Source organism: Mercenaria mercenaria, chromosome 9, assembly GCF_021730395.1.
Source record: "Mercenaria mercenaria strain notata chromosome 9, MADL_Memer_1, whole genome shotgun sequence".
NCBI lineage: Eukaryota > Metazoa > Mollusca > Bivalvia > Venerida > Veneridae > Mercenaria > Mercenaria mercenaria.
The window spans coordinates 67,130,712-67,153,316 of NC_069369.1; the positions used below are offsets into that span (position 1 = coordinate 67,130,712).

A 22,605-nucleotide genomic window follows, 5' to 3' on the forward strand; every position below is an offset into this window, starting at 1 on the left:
ATTTGTTTCATGACAAACTTTCTATCAGATCGTTTGTTTATAATGATAATGGTTTTGTTTTTAATCTAATTTGTATTTTCTACATCGGGAAAGAATGAATTTATGATTGGGAGCCTGAGAAATCAACAGTTGTCATTTGAAAATTGGGACCTGATTCGGTATATTACGTGCCGGCCGCATCCCCAGTGTAATAAGTGTCTGTTGATTTGATCACAATTGATCAAGTCAGCATACGCTTCAATAAGGTAACTCAGTGACACAAACTTATGCGATGATTAATATCTCCAGTTTCCATTCTGTGTATAATTTTATACTTCTTTGGGTGAACAAAAAATCAAATTTTTGAAGTTTTTCTTATATAAAGGCTATTTAAATGAGCAAACTTTTAGGTGTGGCCAATTTTGAACCCAGGGCATGATCAGAATAATATTGGTAGAGGGCCACTAGACAATGCTACACACCAAATATCTTAACTCTTCACCTTCTGGATTTGGATAAGATTTTTAAAAACTTTTTCTTTTGGTTGCAATGGCAGAATTCTGCAAGGAATGGAATTCTTTGATAAATTTCGGTTGAGGACTCTCCAACAATTATCCAGGCCAAGTTGCGATAACTTCCACAAAAATGGTTTCAGAGGGAAGATGTTTAAAGAAATTAGCCGCGCCATGAGAAAACCAACATAGTAGCTTTCCGCGCAGTCTGGTCAGGATCCATGCTGTTCGCTAACAGTTTCTCTAATTGCAATAGGCTTTGAAAGCGAACAGCATGGATCCTGATCTGACTGTGCAGATGCACAAGCTGGTCTACATCCATGCTGGTCGCAAAACCACTATGTTGGTTTTCTCATGGCGTGGCTCAAATGTTGACAAAGGATGATGAGCACACACAATCTATATTAATAGCTCACCCTGAACAAAGTTAAAACACCTGACATCTAAAATTGAGAAACTTGAAATAGTTTAATTACAAACTCATATTATGTGCAGTTTTAATGTTTTAAAGTTTTTTTAAAGTTCTTTAAAACAAAATTAAACTAGTAAGCACTTACCAATTTCAGAAACACCTTTGCATAGGTCTAGATGTAACTTAGTTGCAATGTCAACCATATTGCTAAAAATGTGTTTGACAGGAAGTTTTCCAAGTCCGTATATGCATTTTCGGAATTGACTTGTAGCCGAACACATCTCTTCAGTTTCCCCTAGTGGAATAAAAGTGTTCTCCAACCCAGCAGTGAATGTTTCCAAGTAGGCATCAACACAGTTTTTGACCTGCTGTAACCCATTTTCTGGAGATTCCGGAAGGGAAATATTACAGTCAATTTCACTGTCATTGAGACTCTTTGTGATCACTTTAAAGTGGGCACGAATTGGTGCCATCTGAAACACGGTACAGCTTCCTGTCATGTTAACCACACAGTCTTTCACAGTTTCTAGATCTCTGAAATATATATGTTTGTAGGTATATTCAATTACTTATAAAAGACTTAAATGATTTTCTTATAGATCATATTAATGATCACAACGGTAGTCTTTCAGTGCCATATGGCAGCCATCAAAACTCTTCCTGTACTTTGATCAAGTTATCTAGTTGTTACAATATTCTGGTCCTTGGAATCATGGAGTCCATTCAATACCTATGTAATAGAATTCTGCTTCAGCAGGTGCTAGGGGGGCATGTGGGGTGTTACACTTTCCATTACCTCTCATCAACAGACTCATTTAGACCAACTCTGCTACTGTCAAATCACTTTTATTCGCGTAGGACAAATTTTCGCGTATTTCGCGCTAGGACCGATGCGCGAATTAAAGAACGCGCTATTATTATTCTTAATTTTATTTTTCATTTCTAAAATTGAAAATGCGCGAAGTATCAGAGGTGGAGACAAATGATTTCAGACACAATGTCTTTTATCAAATTGTCACGGAGAATGTATGCCCCAATGGGGGATCGAACTTGCGACCCCGCAAATCTGTAGACCAACGCTCTTTTTGCTTTATGAGTGAGTATTTTTACTTGTGATTTCCAGTATTTGAAGTCATTCATATTATTTTTCTTTTTGGCAAAGTCCCTATATATGTTGTGTATATATGTTGTGTATGTATGTTGTGTATATGTTGAGGCCCGCAATGGAAGATCGGGAAACCGAATGCGTTAGCCTCATTAAATAAAGACGTTACTTACTTACTTACTTACTTACTTACTTACTTACTCTCCAAACTGAGCTAAGCGAGCAGACTAATCTTTGTATATAGATCTGACTGTTAATTCTTTATATAATAGAAAGTACAGTTTTATCACTAAACTGACATTATGACTAATGTTGTTGCTTTTTTTGTCACTCTAATTTCATGATTTATCTTAAGAGTCATCAGCTTTTTCTCATTGTTAACCTTTAGCCTGCTAAATTTCTAAAATGGACTATTCTATCATTCAATTTGGGCAATACCACTTATTATTTGAAGGGGTGTTTACTGAAAATTTACAGACTGACTAGCAAACAGTGCAGACCGTGATCAGCCTGCACTGGTCGCAAAGGCAGAATCACTTGGCACCAGCAGGCTAAAGGTTTTAAGAATTAAATTTTTGAAAAGAAAGCTGAAAGGCAGTTTTTAATTCACTAGTCACAAATATTATCAAATCAAAGTCATTCTAGAAAGTCCTGTTACCGTAAAATCTGTTATTTTGGGGAGGAAAAAAGTTGCTATTTGTAAAGTATAAGTTATGACCTTTATTCTGTAAACACAATATTTGAGTAGGAGTTTGACATTAGAATATTTGGGAAACTAGGATGCACACCTTTATTTTAATATTGCTTGGGTTTTTAAGACTGAATCAAACTTATACCAAACAACAGTATATTGAGTTATGGGCTGTATTTTTGAAGAAGAAAAAAGCATTATCTACACATAAAATGACTTACGCGCAATGATCTTGTGTTGAGTTATCAGCATCAATATTCATGAAACATGTCTTTTTGATATTTTTAAATGAATGACAAAACTTCTTCTCCATGTCCTCTGCATCGTTGTTCTCCTCCTCCATTTCACAACTCGCCAAATCAAATTCAAGCATTTCTTTAGATTTGTTCATAAGCTCCTCCCTTTTGTCTTCAATATAGCATTTTTCCAAGATCATTTCTGCTTTTGGCAAGATCTGTTTGTGGACAAACCTAAATGCAAATGTATTGAATAAAAATTAACACTGTTTTCTGAAATACAACTGACCAATCAAATTCAACATGATACAACATGTAATTCTAAAATTCTTTAAAACGGGTCAAACAATTGAAATTTGTGTGAAGCCATTTTCAAAATAAGTCCAACAGTTTCCAAAGCAAAGACTTTTTAAAGATATACAGTATAAATATATGAACAAAAGCATCATGTCCTCCGACAAGCATGGCTGTTGATTAATCAAAGTAAGCTGGACAACACAAATTTAGTGGTGTTAGCCGCTCAACCAAGTGGGACTCATGACAATGCCTTCTGATATGACACCAGTACTGGTTTTTCAAGGAAGAGGACATGAGAATGGTTAAACTAAGCTTGAAACTTTAATCACAATTAAGCTGAAATAAATCAATATAAACTGAATTGTGAGACATTACTTTGAAACCTGGTTAACAGATCCTGACAACACTTTTCCCACTATACAAGTTACCAAACCTAGCAGTTATGTTTTTCCACAAGTCTAAATAATTTGTACTCTTCCGGTAGAGGTTTTCAAAATAATCAACTGCAGAAAATTATTTCAAAATCCATCCAGTGGATAAGGATGGAATTTCTTTTGTAGATTTTTCTGTTATAAGCTCTGGCAGTCCTAATATTAGTGCAGCCAAAATATACTGTTTAATCAACTTTGGAACAGGATCATCTATGGAATATTTCACCACCAATTTTCATCCAATTCTACAATATAGTTTCCAAAAAGATGTTCTAAGAAAATGAAAAGGGGGAGGGAGAAGGATGGGGTGGGAGTGAGTGATCACAATATTTTATCTTCAGCACTTTCTGCTTAGATGAGCTGAAAACTGACAGTATCTACCATTCACAAACAGATTACCTGCATCTGAAATCCTCATGTAGAACCTTAAGATTCATTTTCCAGTTCTCTGTCATATTCATGAGTTTTTCTCCTATCTTAGAGCAATCTTCCTGCATCTTGTCAACTGTAATGTAGAAACATAATTACTGACAAATTCTGTGATCTATGTAAATGGTCATGTAGTCAATTAGAGAAGTAATTACTGACAATTTTAGTGATCTATGTAAATGGTCATGTAATCAATGAGACACATAGTTACTGACAAATTTTGTGACCTATGTGAATGGTCAAGTAATCAATGAGACACATAGTTACTGACAAATTTTGTGATCTATGTGAATGGTCATGTAGTCAATGTGACACATAGTTACTGACAAATTTTGTGATCTATGTGAATGGTCATGTAGTCAATGAGACACATAATTACTGACAATTTTAGTGATCTATGTAAATGGTCATGTAGTCAATGAGAAACATAGTTACTGACAAATTTTGTGATCTATGTGAATGGTCATGTAGTCAATGAGACACATAATTACTGACAAATTTTGTGATCTATGTGAATGGTCATGTAGTCAATGAGACACAAAATTAATGTCAAATTTTGTGATCTATGTGAATGGTCATGTAGTCAGACATAATTACTGACAAACTTTGTGATCTACGTGAATGGTCATGTAGTCAATGAGACACATAATAACTGACAAATTTTGTGACCTACATGAATGGTCATGTAGTTAATGAGACACATAATTACTGACAAATTTTGTTATCTATGTGAATGGTCATGTAGTCAATGAGACACATAATTACTGACAACTATTGTGATCTATGTGAATGGTCATGTAGACAATGAGACACATAATTACTGACAAATTTTGTGATCTATGTGAATGGTCATGTAGTCAATGAGACACATAATTACTGACAACTATTGTGATCTATGTGAATGGTCATGTAGACAATGAGACACATACTTACTGACAAATTTTGTGATCTATGTGAATGGTCATGTAGTCAATGAGACACATAATTACTGACAAATTTTGTGATCTATGTGAATGGTCATGTAGTCTATGAGACGCATAATTACTGACAAATTTTGTGATCTATGTGAATGGTCATGTAGTCAATGAGACACATGTGAATGGTCATGTAGCCAATGAGACACATAATTACTGATAAATTTTGTGATCTATGTGAATGGTCATGTAGCCAATGAGACACATAATTACTGACAAATTTTGTGATCTAATGTGAATTGTCATGTAGTCAATAAAACACATAATTACAGACAAAATTTGTAACATTCATGCATTATATCAACTGCAATGAAGTCAATTACACATTTGACCCTTACCCTGCTAAATTTCTATAATGAACTTGTCCATCTTTAAATTTTGACAGTACCATTCACTGTTAAAAGGGGTGCTTACCAAAAAGTTACTGACTGAATTGCTAACCGTGCAGCTCATGATAATACTGCACGGATGTGCAGGCTGATCATGATCTGCACTGGTCCCAAAGGCAGAATCAGTCGTGTTCAGCATGATAAGGGGTAATAACAAACATGTTTTGTCATATTTACTCAATCCTTTATCCTGTAATTTGTAACATTATATGTTAAGAAATGTAAATATTTCATTGAAAAATTGCTCAAACCAATATTTCAACATACTGTTCTTATATTCTCTATGTAACTGACAGGTTTTAGCTGTGTATTACCATAAATACATTCAATTTTGTCTTCATAAAAAAATTGTAGTTTGGACCAAAATTACTATTTCATGCAGATATTAAATGAGCCGTGCCATGGGAAAACCAACATAGTGGGTTTGCGACCAGCATGGATCCAGACCAGCCTGCGCATCCGCGCAGTCTGGTCAGGATCCATGCTGTTCGCTAACAGTTTCTCCAATTCCAATAGGCTTTAAAAGCGAACAGCATGGAGCCTGACCAGACTGCGCGGATGCGCAGGCTGGTCTGGATCCATGCTGGTCGCAAAGCCATTATGTTGGTTTCCCATGGCACGGCTCAAATTGTTTTAAGCTTACCGCCTTGATAAGTTTTTACTTTCTGCATTGATGAAGACCTAAAAATCCATGATAATGACCCCGACTAACAATACTTTTGCTTTACCTGTTAAGTACAGTTATATGACCACCGGTAGGTATTTCAAAAAGAGGTCTTAAACATGGGGTGGTCACAACATAGGGAGGGTGGACTGCTTTTTAACAAGGAAACATTCTGTTCTTTCAAGAAACAAATGCTTAAGCAGAACAGTCTATATTTTAGGATGGCTTTATGTTGGGGCTAAACTGTACTTCTGTCAGTGGCATTTAGAATCAATAAAAATCATGAAAACAGTCAAAGACTCATGACCTTACCTCCAATACACTTTTCAAGACAACCCCATTGTGAATTGAATCTGTTTTTATTGCCACCACAGCCTCCATACATGAATTCTTCACACATTCCAGTTTCAGTTTTAAAGCCCCATGATTGAATTTTTGAATTGCAATTCCCATCTTCTTCTATGGACTGGCTGCAGACTGGAGAACCTAAAATTAAAGAAATAGCAAGAAATGAATTTTTTTTTAAAAAATATATTGATTAAACTAAATTAATAAATATAGTCTAACCTGTATAAGGCAAGCTAGTTTTATTTCTGATTTAAATATAAAATGAGAAAATCAACCTGTGAATAAAGATCACCTGTCAATAATGACAATGTTTTGGTTCACCCAAGTATTTATAGAGGTATGAATGTATTGGAATAAGAATGCTTCTGACATCCTCATGTTTTAATACATTAAGAAGGAATTATATTGCCAATAATTTATTAGGCTATTTCCAAACTACAATACAGTCAACCCTTAAGAAGAAACCATTTAAGGACAGTGGAGAGTGATGTCCCTTGTAGTAAAGTAAAGTCCCTTGCAGAAGAAGAGTGAAGAGTGATGTCATTTGGAGAAGGTGAGTGAAAAGTGATATCATTTGTCTGCAGGTTGATCACTACGTAAATCAAATGTAAGCCTACGCAGATCTAGTCACAAGCAGGCCAAATATAAATAGTCCTAATCTTTCTTCCTTTCCTTGTGCTCTTTCTGAAAAGCATCGTAATTTCTTTTAGTCTACTGCATTTCAGTATGTATGTGCAGAATTTACTGAAATTGGCATGTTCCTATTGCACACAAAGTAAAAAAAAAAAAAAGGCGGCATAAGAATTTCATTTCTAGAAAAGAGACATTGAACGAAGCCAAAGGGAGCAAATTATGAAGTGTAGATTTCTTTGATAAAAGTTAATACCCATTTTTCTCCTTTTTTTCTATAGTAGTGATATAGTTCTTTACAGGAATCTAAGTCTCTGAAAGTTGGACATGGTTGAAAATGTTGAAAAAAATTATTAGTAAGTGAATTTTATATGAAAAAAAAAGAACACTCGGATTTTGTGGTGTTCAGCCTATAACAAGAGTGGAAACTGATGTCCCTAGTAGAAGACGTCTGTTGCTTACGAGTTTGTACATGCAGGTGTACTTCGATTGGGACAGATATGTTAAGGTGCTTAGCAGCTGTTTGCATTCAAAGAGCATGTGTTGACCAAATTGTGAAATACCTATTCAACACTGCCCAAAGGTGCAGTCAGACCAGTATTCACTTGTTCCTAGACCTTACCTGTGCGAAAAGCAGAAGGGGGACTAATAACTTGTAGCATTGGCTTTCTTTGGCTGACTAATTACACATGCAGTGTATCTATCCCAAAGCCACATTGACGGTAGCAATGACTAAATGAAGAAAACTGAAACGGTCAGACTTTGCCTTGTTATAGACCTAGTGACCAAAATGGATTATTTTAAAGAAGCAGATGCAAGAGTGCTTCATTTCAAGATAATATTGCAATCAAGCTAAAAGAAATTAGTATAAACTAATCAAATCTAATTAATCTATTCCATTAGATTGTGCCATCCTTTCATTCAAAGGTCAAAGAATACACATGGAATTCAGATTGTAGTTTTGTTTTATTTATGTTGGGTTTAATATTACATCAACATAATTATAGGTCATATGGCAACTTTCCAGCTCTGATGGTGGACGAAGACCCCAGGTCTATTTCATCATGGGTGGGCACCTGGGTGGAACCACAGACCACAGACCTCCTGTAAGGCAGCTGGATGGCTAAAATCAGACTGAACAAAAAACCCAAAGGAATTCAGATTGAACAAAAAACAGTCTTATACAGTCAAACCTGTCTATAAAGACCACCCTTGGGAGAACCAAAAACTGGTCTTTATTAGGAGGTGGTCTTTATTCAAAGGTTAAAATACAATGTAAATGTTAAAATGGGAAACAAAACATGTGGTCTATAGAGACAGGTGGTCTCTGTTCAGAGGTGGTCTTTAACACAGGTTTGACTGTATAAAGGGTCTCGACTTTCATTTAAGGCATAAAAAAATTCATAGAAAGCAACTTACAAGTGTTTTTGCAGACTTGTAGACTTTCGAAATTGTTCGCATTTCCCCCGCAACCAGTAAAATTGAACTTTTCACACTTTGAAGTGCTTGAGTTGAAGAAATACCGATGTGTCACATTCTCTTCACATCCTTCTGCCGTACCAGTATCCAGCTCCACATCACAAAGGTCTTCCGGGTCTGATTGAATATAATAGGGCTGTTATAACAGTATGAATATAATTGGGCTGTTATAACGGTAGATTGATTTGGGATGCTGCATTCAGCTAGAGTGAATTTAGCCAGGTTGGATCACACCAGATGCTTATGCATGGAGTGTGATCCAGCCTGGCAAAATCCATGAGAGCTGAATACAACATCCCAGATCTAGCTACTGTTGTAATGACTCTTTTAGTATAACCTCCATCTTTTGTCTGTTGTTTTGTTTTTGACCAATGAACATCAAACAAGTTTTCAAGGTTTATCAATAAAAAAATAGAACTCAATGTTTTTTTGCATGCACATTTGATAGAACTGTATCAGGATATTGTTATTAATTAATGGAAGTAATCTGACAACATGTACAATGCAGGATCAACAGCGCAGTACAGAATTTGTTTTCTGCCTGCTCGTACTCACTTGTGAAAAACAAGCTGTATTTTTTACAGGATCTATACATGTATATAATAGATAACAATATTCTAGGTATATGTTTACTAAATAGCCTGGAAACAAATTAAGTCTGATCTGTTTGTCACATCAGAACAATTAAGATGAAATGACATTGTAGCTTTAACAGTAGAAAAAAGACCCTAGCAGCACCTGTGGTATTATATTATTTCAAATATGAGCCGTGCCATGAGAAAATCAACATAGTGGGTTTGCGACCAGCATGGATCCAGACCAGCCTGCGCATCCGCGCAGTCTCAATCCACAAAAAAACTCCTTACCAGATAGAGATACCTTAAAATACACCTAAAATTTGAAAGTAACATCTATGTTGTACCGCAGAAAGTGGTCTTGGTTTTTCCCTACGGTCAATTATAATAAAGTTACAAAATAAGTTATTTATAGTAACAACTAAGGGAGTTAATCTTAAACAAAAAAAACAAACAACCAAAAAGTAATTAGTAATTCTAAAGAGGGGACCTGCGCATGACACTCCGTCTCATGATGGTGTACAATTGTGCCAAGTTACATCAAATTCCCTCCATGCATGAAGAAGAAATGCTCCGGACAAAGTCATTCTTGTATCTGACCTTTGACCTCTTGGTGTGACCCTGACCTTAGACCTAGGGACCTGGTTCTTGTGCATGACACTCTGTCTCATGGTGTTGAACATTTGTGCCAAGTTATATCAAAATCCCTCCATGCATGAAGAAGAAATGCTCCGGACAAAGTTTCCATTCTTGTATCCTTTGACCTCTAAGTGTGACCTTCACCTTAGACCTAGGGACCTGGTTCTTGCTCATGACACTCCGTCTCATGATGGTGAACAATTGTGCCAAGTTTCATCAAAATCCCTCCAAGCATGAAGAAGATATGCTCCGGACAGTCAGTGGACGCCGCCTGCCCGGCCGCCCATCCAGATGCATGCCCTTCAGGGGCATTCCCATAATATGTCCTGTTTTTCAAACGGGCATATAAAATGAAAAAAATCTTTGGGGAATCTTCGCCTTACTGACAATAGACATTGGGAGCATGTTATATATAGACCTATACTGTTATTTTTGTAAAAAAAAAAGATATGTATTGAGGCATCTGTATTACTTCTCATTAAATAAAATTAAGTTTAAGATATTTCTAAATGTTAGGAAATAATGCACTCACTATTGTCACACATTGAAGTCACATCTTTACCATCCAGTATGAACTGTGCATTGCATCCTCCACAGTAGTTATCCCTGACAAAAAACAATTCTATCATAATCAACATTTTTTTTCTATTTGTTTTCAAAAGTTACTTCAAACAGAATTACAAATCTTAAAATGTCATTGGATAATCATGATGCCATTTAATCATGATTCTTTCTGGGTGTTCATTATACTTATTTGGGTAATCCTTATTCTTTCTGGGTAATCATGATTCCATTAGGTAATCATGAATCTTACTGGGTAATCAGTATGCTTGTGTAATCAAGATGCTTATTTGGTAATCATTATGCTTATTTGGGTAATCATGATTCTTATTGGGTAATCATTATGCCATTAGGTAATCATGATTCTTATTGGGTAAACATTATGCTTATTTGGATAATCATGATTCTTACTGGGTAATCATTATGCTTATTTGGGTAATCATGATTCTTATTGGGTAATCATTATGCTTATTTGGGTAATCATGATTCTTATTGGGTAATCATTATGCCATTAGGTAATCATGATTCTTATTGGGTAATCATTATGCTTATTTGGGTAATCATGATTCTTATTGGGTAATCATGATGCCATTAGGTAATCATGATTCTTATTGGGTAATCATTATGCTTATTTGGGTAATCATGATTCTTATTGGGTAATCATTATGCTTATCTGGGTAATCATGATTTTTATTGGGTAATCATTATACTTATTTGGGTAATCATGATTCTTACTGGGTAATCATTATGCTTATTTGGGTAATCATGATTTTTATTGGGTAATCATTATGCTTATTTGGGTAATCATGAGTCTTATTGGGTAATCATGATGCCATTAGGTAATCATGATGCTTATTGGGTAATCATGATGCTTATTTGGGTAATCATGATTTTTATTGGGTAATCATTATGCTTATTTGGGTAATCATGTTTCTTATTGGGTAATCATTACGCTTATTTGGGTAATCATTACGCTTATTTGGGTAATCATAATTTTTATTGGGTAATCATTATGCTTATTTGGGTAATCATGAGTCTTATTGGGTAATCATGATGCCATTAGGTAATCATGATTCTTAAGAAAATCTTATCTCATCTCCTGATTGGTGAAAACCAGAAAATAAAAAATAAAAAAAACCTCCACATCTTGCACATAAGCTGGAGTAAACAAAGTCAAACATGAAATCACATTTTCTTTTCATCATTTTGTTCAAATGTATTTTGACATACTTCTTTACCAGTTTTAAGACTTTTTGAATTGGCCATTAAAAATGTTGCTCATACAATTGGTTTTTGAATCAATTTAAGAAAATAACATATTTCCTACTACTGAAAAAGTATTTCTGTAAGTTGGTTATATTGAATTGGGACAAACAATAAAATTTATGTAGAATAGGACCATATCCTCAAACTTTATGTTGCGAGTGAGTTGACTTCAAAAGTATACATACAGACACTTAACGTTTGGTATGTTGGTACATTTCTTAACGTCACATGGTCTTGCAAAACATGCAACTTTTTCAACACCTTCTTTGCAAGACACTGAAAATAAGAAGACAAACATTCAATGCAGGATTCACAACAGTTCTAGGCAAACTACTCATTATTTCTGAGAAATATTTATTAACCCTTACCCTGCTAAATTTCTATAATGGACTTGTCCATCTTTCAATTTGGACAGTACCATTAACTGTTAAAAGGGGTGCCTTTCAAAAAAGATACAGACTGAATGGCGAACAGTGCAGATCTTGATCAGACTGCACAGATGTGCAGTCTGATCATGATCTACACTGGTTGCAAAGGCAGAATCAGTCGTGTCTAGCACAATAAGGGTTAATTCTTTAATTGAACATATGAAATTTCCCTTATACAACCAAAAGATATACTTGCTATATGCAACAACTGAGTCTGGCAAGTTTTGCGCAGCCAAACTCAACTGTTTCATATAGCACGTCTGTTCTCCTCTTGGATGAGAACAATTTTGACATGGAATACCCTGTCAAGTTTCTAGCTGCCAAAAACAGTCCAACATTTAATAGTATATGCAGGAAATTTATCATTAGGTAAACACTATATGCTTGATTGCTTTTTTTTTGTTCAGCAAAAGTGCAATACATAACATTTTGTGACTATTTTATAAGTAAACAGAATAAATACTGAGTGCATTGCACAGGAGTTATTTGAGCTGTGCCATGAAAAAACCAACATAGTGGCTTTGCGATCAGCATGGATCCAGACCAGCCTGCGCATCTGCTTCAAAGCCTATCGCAATCAGAGAAACTGTTAGCGAACAGCATGGATCCTGACCAGACTGCGCGGATGCAATGGCTGGTCTGGATCCATGCTGGTCGCAAACGCACTATGTTGGTTCTTTCATGGCGCGGCTCATTTGTCCTTTATAATCCATTATCAATGCAAGTTTTATCATCACTAATTTCTTGCTACATAAGAAAATATTTTGACTGCCAACCTAGTGTACGTCTTGAACCAGGAACTTATCCATGGAATTCATTCTTTATGCACCATGTCTTTCTTAAGAAATATCCAGGATTCATTACACTTAAATTTATTCAACATATTTCAAATGACATTTAGGACTTTAGTTGGTAGCAGTATTCATTGAATGACCCTCGTATGCATGCAAAGTAATTTGAATATCTATCAATGTATAAAAAATTTATAGACTGGACAAGATGGCTGTGTTGTTTTTACCTGCCTGTTTGTTTGTTTGCTCTGTGTGTGTGTCTATGTCTGTTAGTTTTGTGTGTGTGTGTTTGTCTTGTGCACATGCATGTTTATGCTGATGTGGTTTGTGGTGTAGAATCTGCATTTTTGGACCGAGGTTTTCCCTGTTGAATATTTATCCTTGCTTTTGTCCACTTTTCCCAAAAACCCCACTCTTTTATTTACCCCTTTTTGTATTTTGTATATAATTAAAATGTACTTGTTGGATTTTTAAAGCAACCCGTCTGCTATATTTTTGTATTGCAGTTTCTTTTTGTGTGATGCATGGCTCTATGGCTGTGTTTTGGGTACTCTGTGCTTCCAGGAAATCTACCCTCTCCTTTTATTTTTTAAGCTCAACACATTTATGTGGGGGGCAAATAGCTTCGCTGCTGTCTGTACATCCCGAAATCTTGTGTGTCCAACTCCTCCTACATTTATTAGCCTGATTTGCTTCAAACTTTCATAGATGAACAAGCGTGATGTGCAGATGACCATATCTGAAGTAATTTTTTCAGTGAAAATTTTTACTGCAGTTATGGCCCTTTGATAGCTTTTGCTATATAGAGGATGGCACAGTATGCAGGGGCTTTATGTCCTATGGACACAATTCTAGTTTAATTATGTTTTATATTTGACTCTTTGTGTAACCATTACCTTTGAACTAGGGATCCGAGTCTTGTAGGTTAGAACTTGTCTAAATATGATGAATAGTTCTACAAATTTGTATGCATATCCCGCCATGCATATACAAAGGTTGTAGACAAAATATGAAAAACATAAAAAGTGTCACCTTGACCTTTATACAGGGTTCTATGTCTGGTACATGTTATGTTGAATGTTTATGCCAGGTTTGTGATCTTAGACTTTAAGGAGGAAACCTAGGTCTTGTACATGACATGCCATTTTGTTATGATGAATGTTTGTGCCAAATTCGTGACCCTAGCCTTTAAGTTAGATGTCTTGTATGTGACATACCACCTTGTGGTGGTGAATGTCTATGCCAAGTTGTTTGAGTACCCTTCCATAAATACAAAAGTTATAGGCTGGACAATAAAAATGGCATAAAATCTTTGACAACATGACTTACTGTCTTGTTATGGTGGGCATTTGTGCTAAGTTATTTCTAAATAGAACAATCCTTCTAAAAGTTATAGGCAATACCCAATCTTTGGAACACAAATAGAAAGAGACAAAACTGTACGCACCCTGCACCTCCCCACTTCATTATCAGTAGAGGGGGGCATAAGAAAATGCTTGTAAAGAATTTATGAACCACAAAGTAATTTTTTCACTTGAAAATCAAGACCTAGGCTGATGTAATCAAAATTGTCTGAAATAATTATGACATACCTGGCTGAACATCCTCAGGATCCCGGCACTGTCCAAAACCACAGGGGCTGTCACAGCATTTCCTCTTGCCATCACATTCAGAATCTTTGCTACATTCAACTTGACATATTCCTACTGCATCTTTATCAACAAGAGGGCAGAAACCTTCCTTTTCTGTAATTTTATAAGCTAAGTTAATAGTATTTAAAAACAAGAAGGCCATGATGACCCTATATCGCTCACCTGTTAAATATGCTACATGCAATATATGTAAGGTCTGTGCCATGTGGTTCCAGAAGATTTTGAGTGGTGACCTAGTTTTTGAACCCACATGACCCAGTTTCGACCTTGGCCTAGGAATCATCAAGATAAACATTCTGATTAAGTTTCATGAAGATATGGTCATAAATGTGGCCTCAAGAGTGTTAACAAGCTTTTCCTTTGATTTGACCTGGTGACCTAGTTTTTTATGCCATTTGACCCAGTTTTGAACCTGGCCTAGAGATCATCAAGATAAACATTCTGTGCAAGTTTGTATCAAATCAAAGCATAAATGAAATATGGCTGATAGGGCCAAAATAGAAAAATAGAGGCAGTAACTCTAGAAACCATGATGGAATCTAGCCGGTTTTCGGAAGTAACCGAGATCTTATTGTGACTTTAGTTGTGTGTAAGTGTGGTTAAAATCGAATGTAAAATGTCACTTCTATCGTGTTCAAAAGGTACAAAATAACAAATTCTGGCTCTTTCAGGGTCAATCAGAGGCTGTAACTCCGGAATCTATGATTGGATCTGATAGATTTATCATGGAATCCAAGATCTATTGATGTTAAAGATAATTTGAAAGTTTGTATCAAATCAAACCATAAATAAAGTCTCAATATGGCTGCAAATGCCAAAATAACAAATTTTGACCCTTTAAGGGGCTAAAACTCTGAAACTCATGACGGAATCTGGCCACTTTCCGATAGGAACCGAGATATTATGCCAATACAAGTTGTGTGTAAGTTTGATTAAAATGAATTTCAAAATGTGGTCTCTATCCTATTCACAAGAAATGGTGGACGGACCACAGACAAAGGGCGGTCACATAAGCTCACTACGTGGCAGGTGAGCTAACAAGAGCCGTCCGTAAGACAGCGCGCTCGACTTTTCTCAGTGCTTGACTCTGAATTAGAGCTTTGCCAGTAAAAAAAATCAAAGTTAAAAAGGGACATAACTCTGTCAAAATTCAAATCAGAGTTATGGGAATTGTGTCTCCTGGTGTGGACTTTGATAGTAAATAACTATTTTAAGTTTCAAGTCAAAAGCTTTAATAGTAACAGAGATATTTGACTTTATCAAAATCTTTAACCAAACATTCTATGTTAAAAAGGGGCATAACTCTGTCAAAATTCAAATCAGAGTTATGGGAATTGTTTTTCCTGGTGTGAATTTTGATAGTAAGTAACTATTTTGAGTTTCAAGTCAAAAGCTTTAATAGTAACAGAGACATTTGACTTTATCACAAATTTTAACAAAAAATTCTAAGTTAAATAGGGGCATAATTCTGTCAAAATTAAATCAGAGTTATGGGGATTGTTTCTCCTGGTGTAGACTTTGATGGTAAATAACTATTTTAAGTTTCAAGTCAATAGCTTTGATAGTAACAGAGATATTTGACTTTATCAAAAACGTTAACCAAAATTTCTAAGTTAAAAAGGGGCATAATTCTGTCAAAATTCAAATCAGAGTTATGGGAATTATTTCTCCTGGTGTAGACTTTGATGGTAAATAGCTATTTTAAGTTTCAAGTCAATAGCTTTGATAGTAACAGAGATATTTGACTTTATCAAAAACTTTAACCAAAAATTCTAAGTTAAAAAGGGGCATAATTCTGTCAAAATTCAAATCAGAGTTATGGGGATTGTTTCTCCTGGTGTAGACTTTGATAGTTAATAACTATTTTAAGTTTCAAGTCAATAGCTTTGATAGTAACAGAGATATTTGACTTCATCAAAAACTTTAACCAACGGTGACGGCGACGCCGGGGCGAGTACAATAGCTCTACTTTTTCTTCGAAAAGTCGAGCTAAAAATGAGAGACTCTTTTTTCATTACATGCCAATGTTTACTTATGTTTCTGTTTTAGAGCTTCTTGTTCATGGTTGGGGTAAAAAAGTATCTATCAGAAGCTTGATTCAGTTTTCTATTTATAATGTACTAATGGACTGTTTACACCAAACAGGAAGTGACTACTCAGTGTTTCATGTGAAGTAGTCCGAAATGTAGTTCCATGTTGTCAATGAAATATAGTAGAATGAGTCATATAAGGATGTGGCATCAATATTTACTCATTTCATTGCTGATCAAATCTAGAAATGGCAAAGAATTATAAGTTGCGCTAGGCACAAACTTAATACAAAATGAGTTTGAAAACCAACAGTCTGAATCTCTAGAATCTGACTGGTAGATTCTGGACTAAGTCTTAAAACTGACCAACGGTAATACTGCATTGTGAATCTGGTCTAGTGGATTGAGGAGATTGAGCAATGCGGGATTCACGGTTGCACCTCCTCGTATGAAATCATAGTCCTAGACATTTGAGACCAGTTTTAAATTTGAGCATATTACTGACTGACTTTGTTAGTATTCACATTGACAAATGGCAATGCTCTGTTCTGAGATTGGTCTCAGTGCAAGAATTTTTCTCACTAAGCAGATCCGAAAGTGATAAACAGACCGTAAGCATTCTCCAGATTTCTTTTTTAAATAAATTAATGTATACTAAATCAAACCTTCTGCACAGTGGTATTACTTGGACTAGTGACATTAAAATAGTTAAGATAAATATAAACAAGAGGGCCATGATGGCCCTATATCGCTCACCTGAGTTTAATTGCTTTCTTGAAAAAAATTCTTTGCTAAAGCTAAACAAATAACCCCATGGGGTGGGGTCAATCTGACCCCGGAGGTAATGATTTGAACAAATTTTGTAGAAGTCTACTAGGCAATGCTACATGTCAAATATCTAAGATCTATTTTTAGAAATTTTTTGAAGATTTTCCTATGTAAAATCAAGTGACCCCTGGGGTGGGGTCAATTTTAACCCGGGGGTCATGATTTGAACAAATTTTGTAGAGGTCCACTAGGCAATGCTACATATGAAATATCTAAGCTCTAGGCCTTCTGGTTTATTTTGAAGATTTTTCTATGTACAATCAAGTAATCCCATGGGGCAGGGTCAATTTGACCCCGGGGTCATGATTTGAATAAATTTTGTAGAAGTCTACTAGGCAATGCTACATGTCAAATATCTAAGACCTAGGCCTTCTGGTTTAATTTTAGAAAATTTTTGAAGATTTTCCTATGTAAAATCAAGTGACCCCTGGGGTGGGGTCAATTTTGACCTGGGGTTCATGATTTGAACAAATTTTGTAGAGGTCCACTAGGCAATGCTACATGTCAAATATCTAAGCTCTAAGCCTTCTGGTTTATTTTTAGAAATTTTTTGAAGATTTTCCTATGTAAAATCAAGTGACCCCTGGGGCGAGGTCAATTTTGACCCCGGGGTCATGATTTGAACAACTTTAGTAGAGGTCCACTAGGCAATGCTACAAGTCAAAAATCTAAGCTCTAGGGCTTCTGGTTTTTGAGAAGAAGATTTTTTAAGATTTTCCTATGTAAAATCAAGTGACCCCCGGGGCAGGGTCAATTTTGACCCTGGGGTCATGATTTGAACAAATTTGGTAGAGGTCCACTAGGCAATGCTTCACACCAAATATCTAAGCTCTAGGGCTTCTGGTTTTTGAGAAGAAGATTTTTAAAGTTTTTACTTTTGGTTGCCATGGCAACCAGAATTCTGTATGGAATTCAATTCTTTGAACAATTTTTAAAGAAGACCATCCAAGGAACAACCCTGTGAAGTTTCATCAAAATTGGCCTGTTGGTTTAGGAGGAGATGTTGTTTAAAGGAAAGTGTGGACGGACGGACGGAGGGACGGACGGACGGACGGACGGACACCGGACGGTGAGTGATCACAATACCTCACCCTGAGCACTTTGTGCTCAGGTGAGCTAAAAATATATGAAAAATATCCCGCTTGCTCCTTGAAAAATATACTCACCTTAAAAAGTCAAAACTGAGGAAAATAAATTTCAATAAAAATTTCACCCACTCTCTCCATTATTTTTTTTAATGTTCCAAAAAAATTATTATTAATCAATTTGGAGAGACCTAAGATGCTTTTTTTTTTTTAAATACAACTTGCCTTTATCTGGGTCTTCCTCCAGAGGATCCCGGCACTGTCCAAAACCACAGGGACTGTTACAGCATTTCTTGGTGCCACTGCATTCAGAATCTTTACTACACTCAACTTGACATGTTCCTATTGCATCTTTATCGACAAGAGGGCAGAAACCTTCCTTTTCTGTAATTTTATAAGCTTAGTTAATAGTATTTTAAAAATACAAGAGACTCTTTTTCAATACTTCTCAGTGTTTATTTTTATCTTTAGAACCTAAAAGCTTAGAGCTGAAGTGAAAAATATAACTATGTACATTTGCAAAGAGTTTGATATTTTGTTTTTAGATATCTGCAACACTAACTTTAAGGCCCTTAATGCATATTTTTGACTAAGGCATAGGTCAAAACTCTGGTCTTGCAAAATGAAATCCCAAATAATACCCCAAGTGTACAAATTCAAATGCTGAAGAATATTCCTTTATGGTTTCATGATGCTAGGTCCAAGATTTTTTAAGATATATGCAACAAAAACTTTCAAGCACTTAATGAATATTTTTTACGAAGTCAAGGGTCATTACTTTGGTCTGGCCAAGTGAAATTGCAAACAAAAAACCCAGGTGCACAACTGTGCACAACTTTACATATTAGGCAACGATCCTAGCTGCCTCTCAGTCAAATTCCTTTTGAGATAGATGTGACACAAACTTTTAGGCCTTTTATGTATATTTGTTACTAAGTAAAGGGCCGTCAATATAGACTGGCCAAGTGAAATACCAAAATGAAGCATACACCTTTAAACATGTTTTTTCTTAATTTTTCATAACAAATCAATTTCACCTTTGTCCAAATCTTCTGTCTTGTCTTCAATTTTCAAGCATATTTCCCCACAGTCGTAACGACAACATGTCAGACCCTCTTCGCACGATGTGTCACCAGAGCACAATTTCTCTGAACTACATTGAGTTCTGTCTTCATCAGAGAGTTTTGAAACCTCAGGACAAACTGGTTCTGAAAGAAGTAGGTAAAAATCCTTCCGGGGCTTCGGCAACAAATAATGTCATTTGAATGTCTGACATGCTTGATGTAAATTCACATGTCTGATGGTGCAAAAAGCATGGAACCAGTACAGAGTTCAAGGTTATAAACCTCAATTTGGAGACCAGTCTCAAATAGTCAAAGATAAACATATTTTTGAAATTGACCAATCACAAAGCAGCATTCTAGGTCTGGTCTACCATCTCAGTTTCATAACTGTGGCTAATGGTGTCATATGACATGTAGTTCTGGATTCTGGATACAAGAACTTAACTGACACTGCTTTTATATACTGGTAGTCACCTTCATTAAGTTATGATGGAACCAAGTTGTTTACCTAACCACAGTCTAAGTGTAACCTTAGCACTGAAATCATCACATGACACTAAGTATATAAATAAGTTTTAGATCACATGGTTTGTGTACCAGTATCAACATTTTTAATGCTTATGAAGTTTGAAATAATATTCATATAAACATACCGACTAAATTTAAATTTACTGAAATATTCACTAAAAGTAATGATATCATGCCAATCAAGTCTGATTACAAATTTGAAAATCTGCATTGAAAAGTACCCGAAATCCAGCACAACAACTGTAATAATTGACAATTACAGCAAAGAACCATACACATTTGAAAATTATAGGTATAAATCGTCTTTAAAAATATTTACATGGTTAAATTTACACCAGTTCAAAAGAAAAATGGAAATCAAATCATACAAAAGTAAAAGTCAAGTTCTTAGCATTTAAATCGATGAAGTTATAGGATTTCTGTTTATGTTTCAATACTCATTAATCCATTTGTATTTCAGCTGAGAGATCCAAGAACAGTTTTTTAAAAGGTCTTAAGATATGTGTGGCAAGTTCTTGCCCCTAGACAGGTTTAACCTTTAGCCTGCTAGCGGCAAATGATTTTGCCTTTGCGACTAGTGCAGATAAAGATCAGCCCTGCACTTTTGAGCAGGCTGATCATGGTCTGCACTGTTTGCTATTCAGTCAGTAAATTTTCAGTGATCATCCCTTTAGTTTATAAGTGATACTGCCTAAATTGAATGATGGACCAGTCCATTTTAGAAATTTAGCAAGTTAAGGGTTAAAAACAACACAACCATACATTAGGCAGCCCACCTCCAATCAGTTGGTTCACTGCATCTGTTTTGTCATGAAATGAATTGAGTAGGAGAATATTACAGAATTATTCAGGAAGATGTCAGTTATCATAAAATGTTAAAGAAACTCTAAGAAATCATTATTATTTTGTGCAGGACTAATCTTCATGGACTTCATGGCTGTGTCAATCCAAAGATTAAATCCCAGCAAGCAAGTAAATTTTTCTTTCACTTTTTAAAAAAAAATTATTGAAATGCATTAATCACTATCCCCAAATAAGAACAGTTTTCGGTTGAAAGCATGAATTCAATATCATCGAATTTAATGATGGCATAGTAAAAGTCCCTTCGGTCATGGGAAAAATACGCAAAATTACCAAAAAAAATCATTTTTCCCCATGGAAAAAAATGACTTGGGGGGAAAAAACTGCCCATTATACCGGTATACACTCAACATTCAGTCCCCTTACCTTTAGGCAGGCACATGCCACTGATCTTCGAGTAAGCGACCCCTATATTCATTTTGACAAACTCATGTTCCTCCATTGAACACTTATTCCAGTTGATATGCTTCGCTATTTCATAGGCAGATTTAAAATGCCTGAAAGAGAAAGTTCATACCAATTTGTGATTAAAGCTATCAGGTTATTTGAATCATTCTCAAGTCTGCTTCCTGGAAAAAACAAGAATACTGTCAATATTGTGCCCCCTGAAAAGGCAAGATAGAGTAATAAATAAAGTCCACAACAGGGCTATAATTTCTGAAAAAAAATTCAGACATGAAAGTCCCGACAAGATACACATGTCCACTGCATCTTGATGATGTATACCAAGTTTCATTTCACCTTGATGGAAAATGTAGGAGCTGAGTACCCAATGTTTTGACGTAGTTTTAATATTTCAAAGTCCAAAAAGAGCCATAACTCCAGAAAAATTAATTGGACATGAAAGTCCAAACAATATGCACATGTCCGTTTCAGGCAGATGAAGTATACCAATTTTGATTTCAACTGGATGAAAACAAAGAGAAGTTGAGTTCGTAATGTTCTAATGTAGCTGTAAGATTTCAAAGTCCAAATAAAGGGCCATAACTCCAAGAATGATTATTGGATATGAAAGTCCCCAAAATATGTGCATGTCCACTTAGTATTGGTGACATTACACAAAGTTTATTTAAATTCAAGGTTACTTATAGAAGGAGCTAAGAACACATGAGAGTGTGACAGACTTACAGGTAGTTCAAACACTATATGTCTGCCAGGACTTTTACACCAGGTGGCATATTAGCAATGTTGGTGTCACATGATAGTGTGTGGTAATGCCCACTGTGGTGTTAAAACATAACTTTCCAGTTGAATGTCTTATAATATTACCGGTATGTTAGACCACCACACCCATGAAACAGTTCCGTATTTATTTTACTCAACAACAGCAGAAATTATACATTCACACAGACTCGGGTACAGGATCAAAGGTATGGAGACCATCTCAGTCACAATTACTTTATAACTCTAGTCAAAAATCCCTACCTGAGGTACTTTTACAAATATATTATTAGTTACATGGTTTGTTGCTGACTGGATACACAGTACTTGCTGTCAAAAAAAAATTCATTTCTTGCAAAAGTGAAGCTTGAGTCAGATATAGATTTCTGAGACAGATGGTATCTGGTCACCAACAAACCACATAATTTCATCCTGCAGATTACCTGTAACTTTTCAGTAAAAGTTGGACTATGCCAGTGATACTACAGCCATTCTATTTAAGTCAAAATCCATAGTGATACAGCAGCCATTCTGTTTAAATAAAGATCCAAAAACACTGG

General features: G+C 35.5%; 1 protein-coding gene across 1 annotated transcript in view; it reads right to left on the reverse strand.

Annotated features, from left to right (window-relative positions):
- The window catches only part of LOC123547338 (uncharacterized), a 126,478-nt gene that overhangs the window by 16,304 nt on the left and 87,569 nt on the right, over window positions 1-22,605 (reverse strand). The window contains exons 35-45 of the mRNA XM_045334358.2: window positions 21,251-21,381; window positions 19,469-19,639; window positions 18,657-18,815; window positions 14,429-14,581; window positions 11,803-11,893; window positions 10,323-10,396; window positions 8,517-8,693; window positions 6,432-6,605; window positions 4,063-4,168; window positions 2,921-3,169; window positions 1,049-1,437 (exon numbers count right to left, since the gene is read on the reverse strand). Of these exons, the coding sequence (XP_045190293.2) occupies window positions 1,049-1,437; window positions 2,921-3,169; window positions 4,063-4,168; window positions 6,432-6,605; window positions 8,517-8,693; window positions 10,323-10,396; window positions 11,803-11,893; window positions 14,429-14,581; window positions 18,657-18,815; window positions 19,469-19,639; window positions 21,251-21,381 (1,874 nt within the window). The remainder of the gene's footprint in view (window positions 1-1,048; window positions 1,438-2,920; window positions 3,170-4,062; window positions 4,169-6,431; window positions 6,606-8,516; window positions 8,694-10,322; window positions 10,397-11,802; window positions 11,894-14,428; window positions 14,582-18,656; window positions 18,816-19,468; window positions 19,640-21,250; window positions 21,382-22,605) is intronic.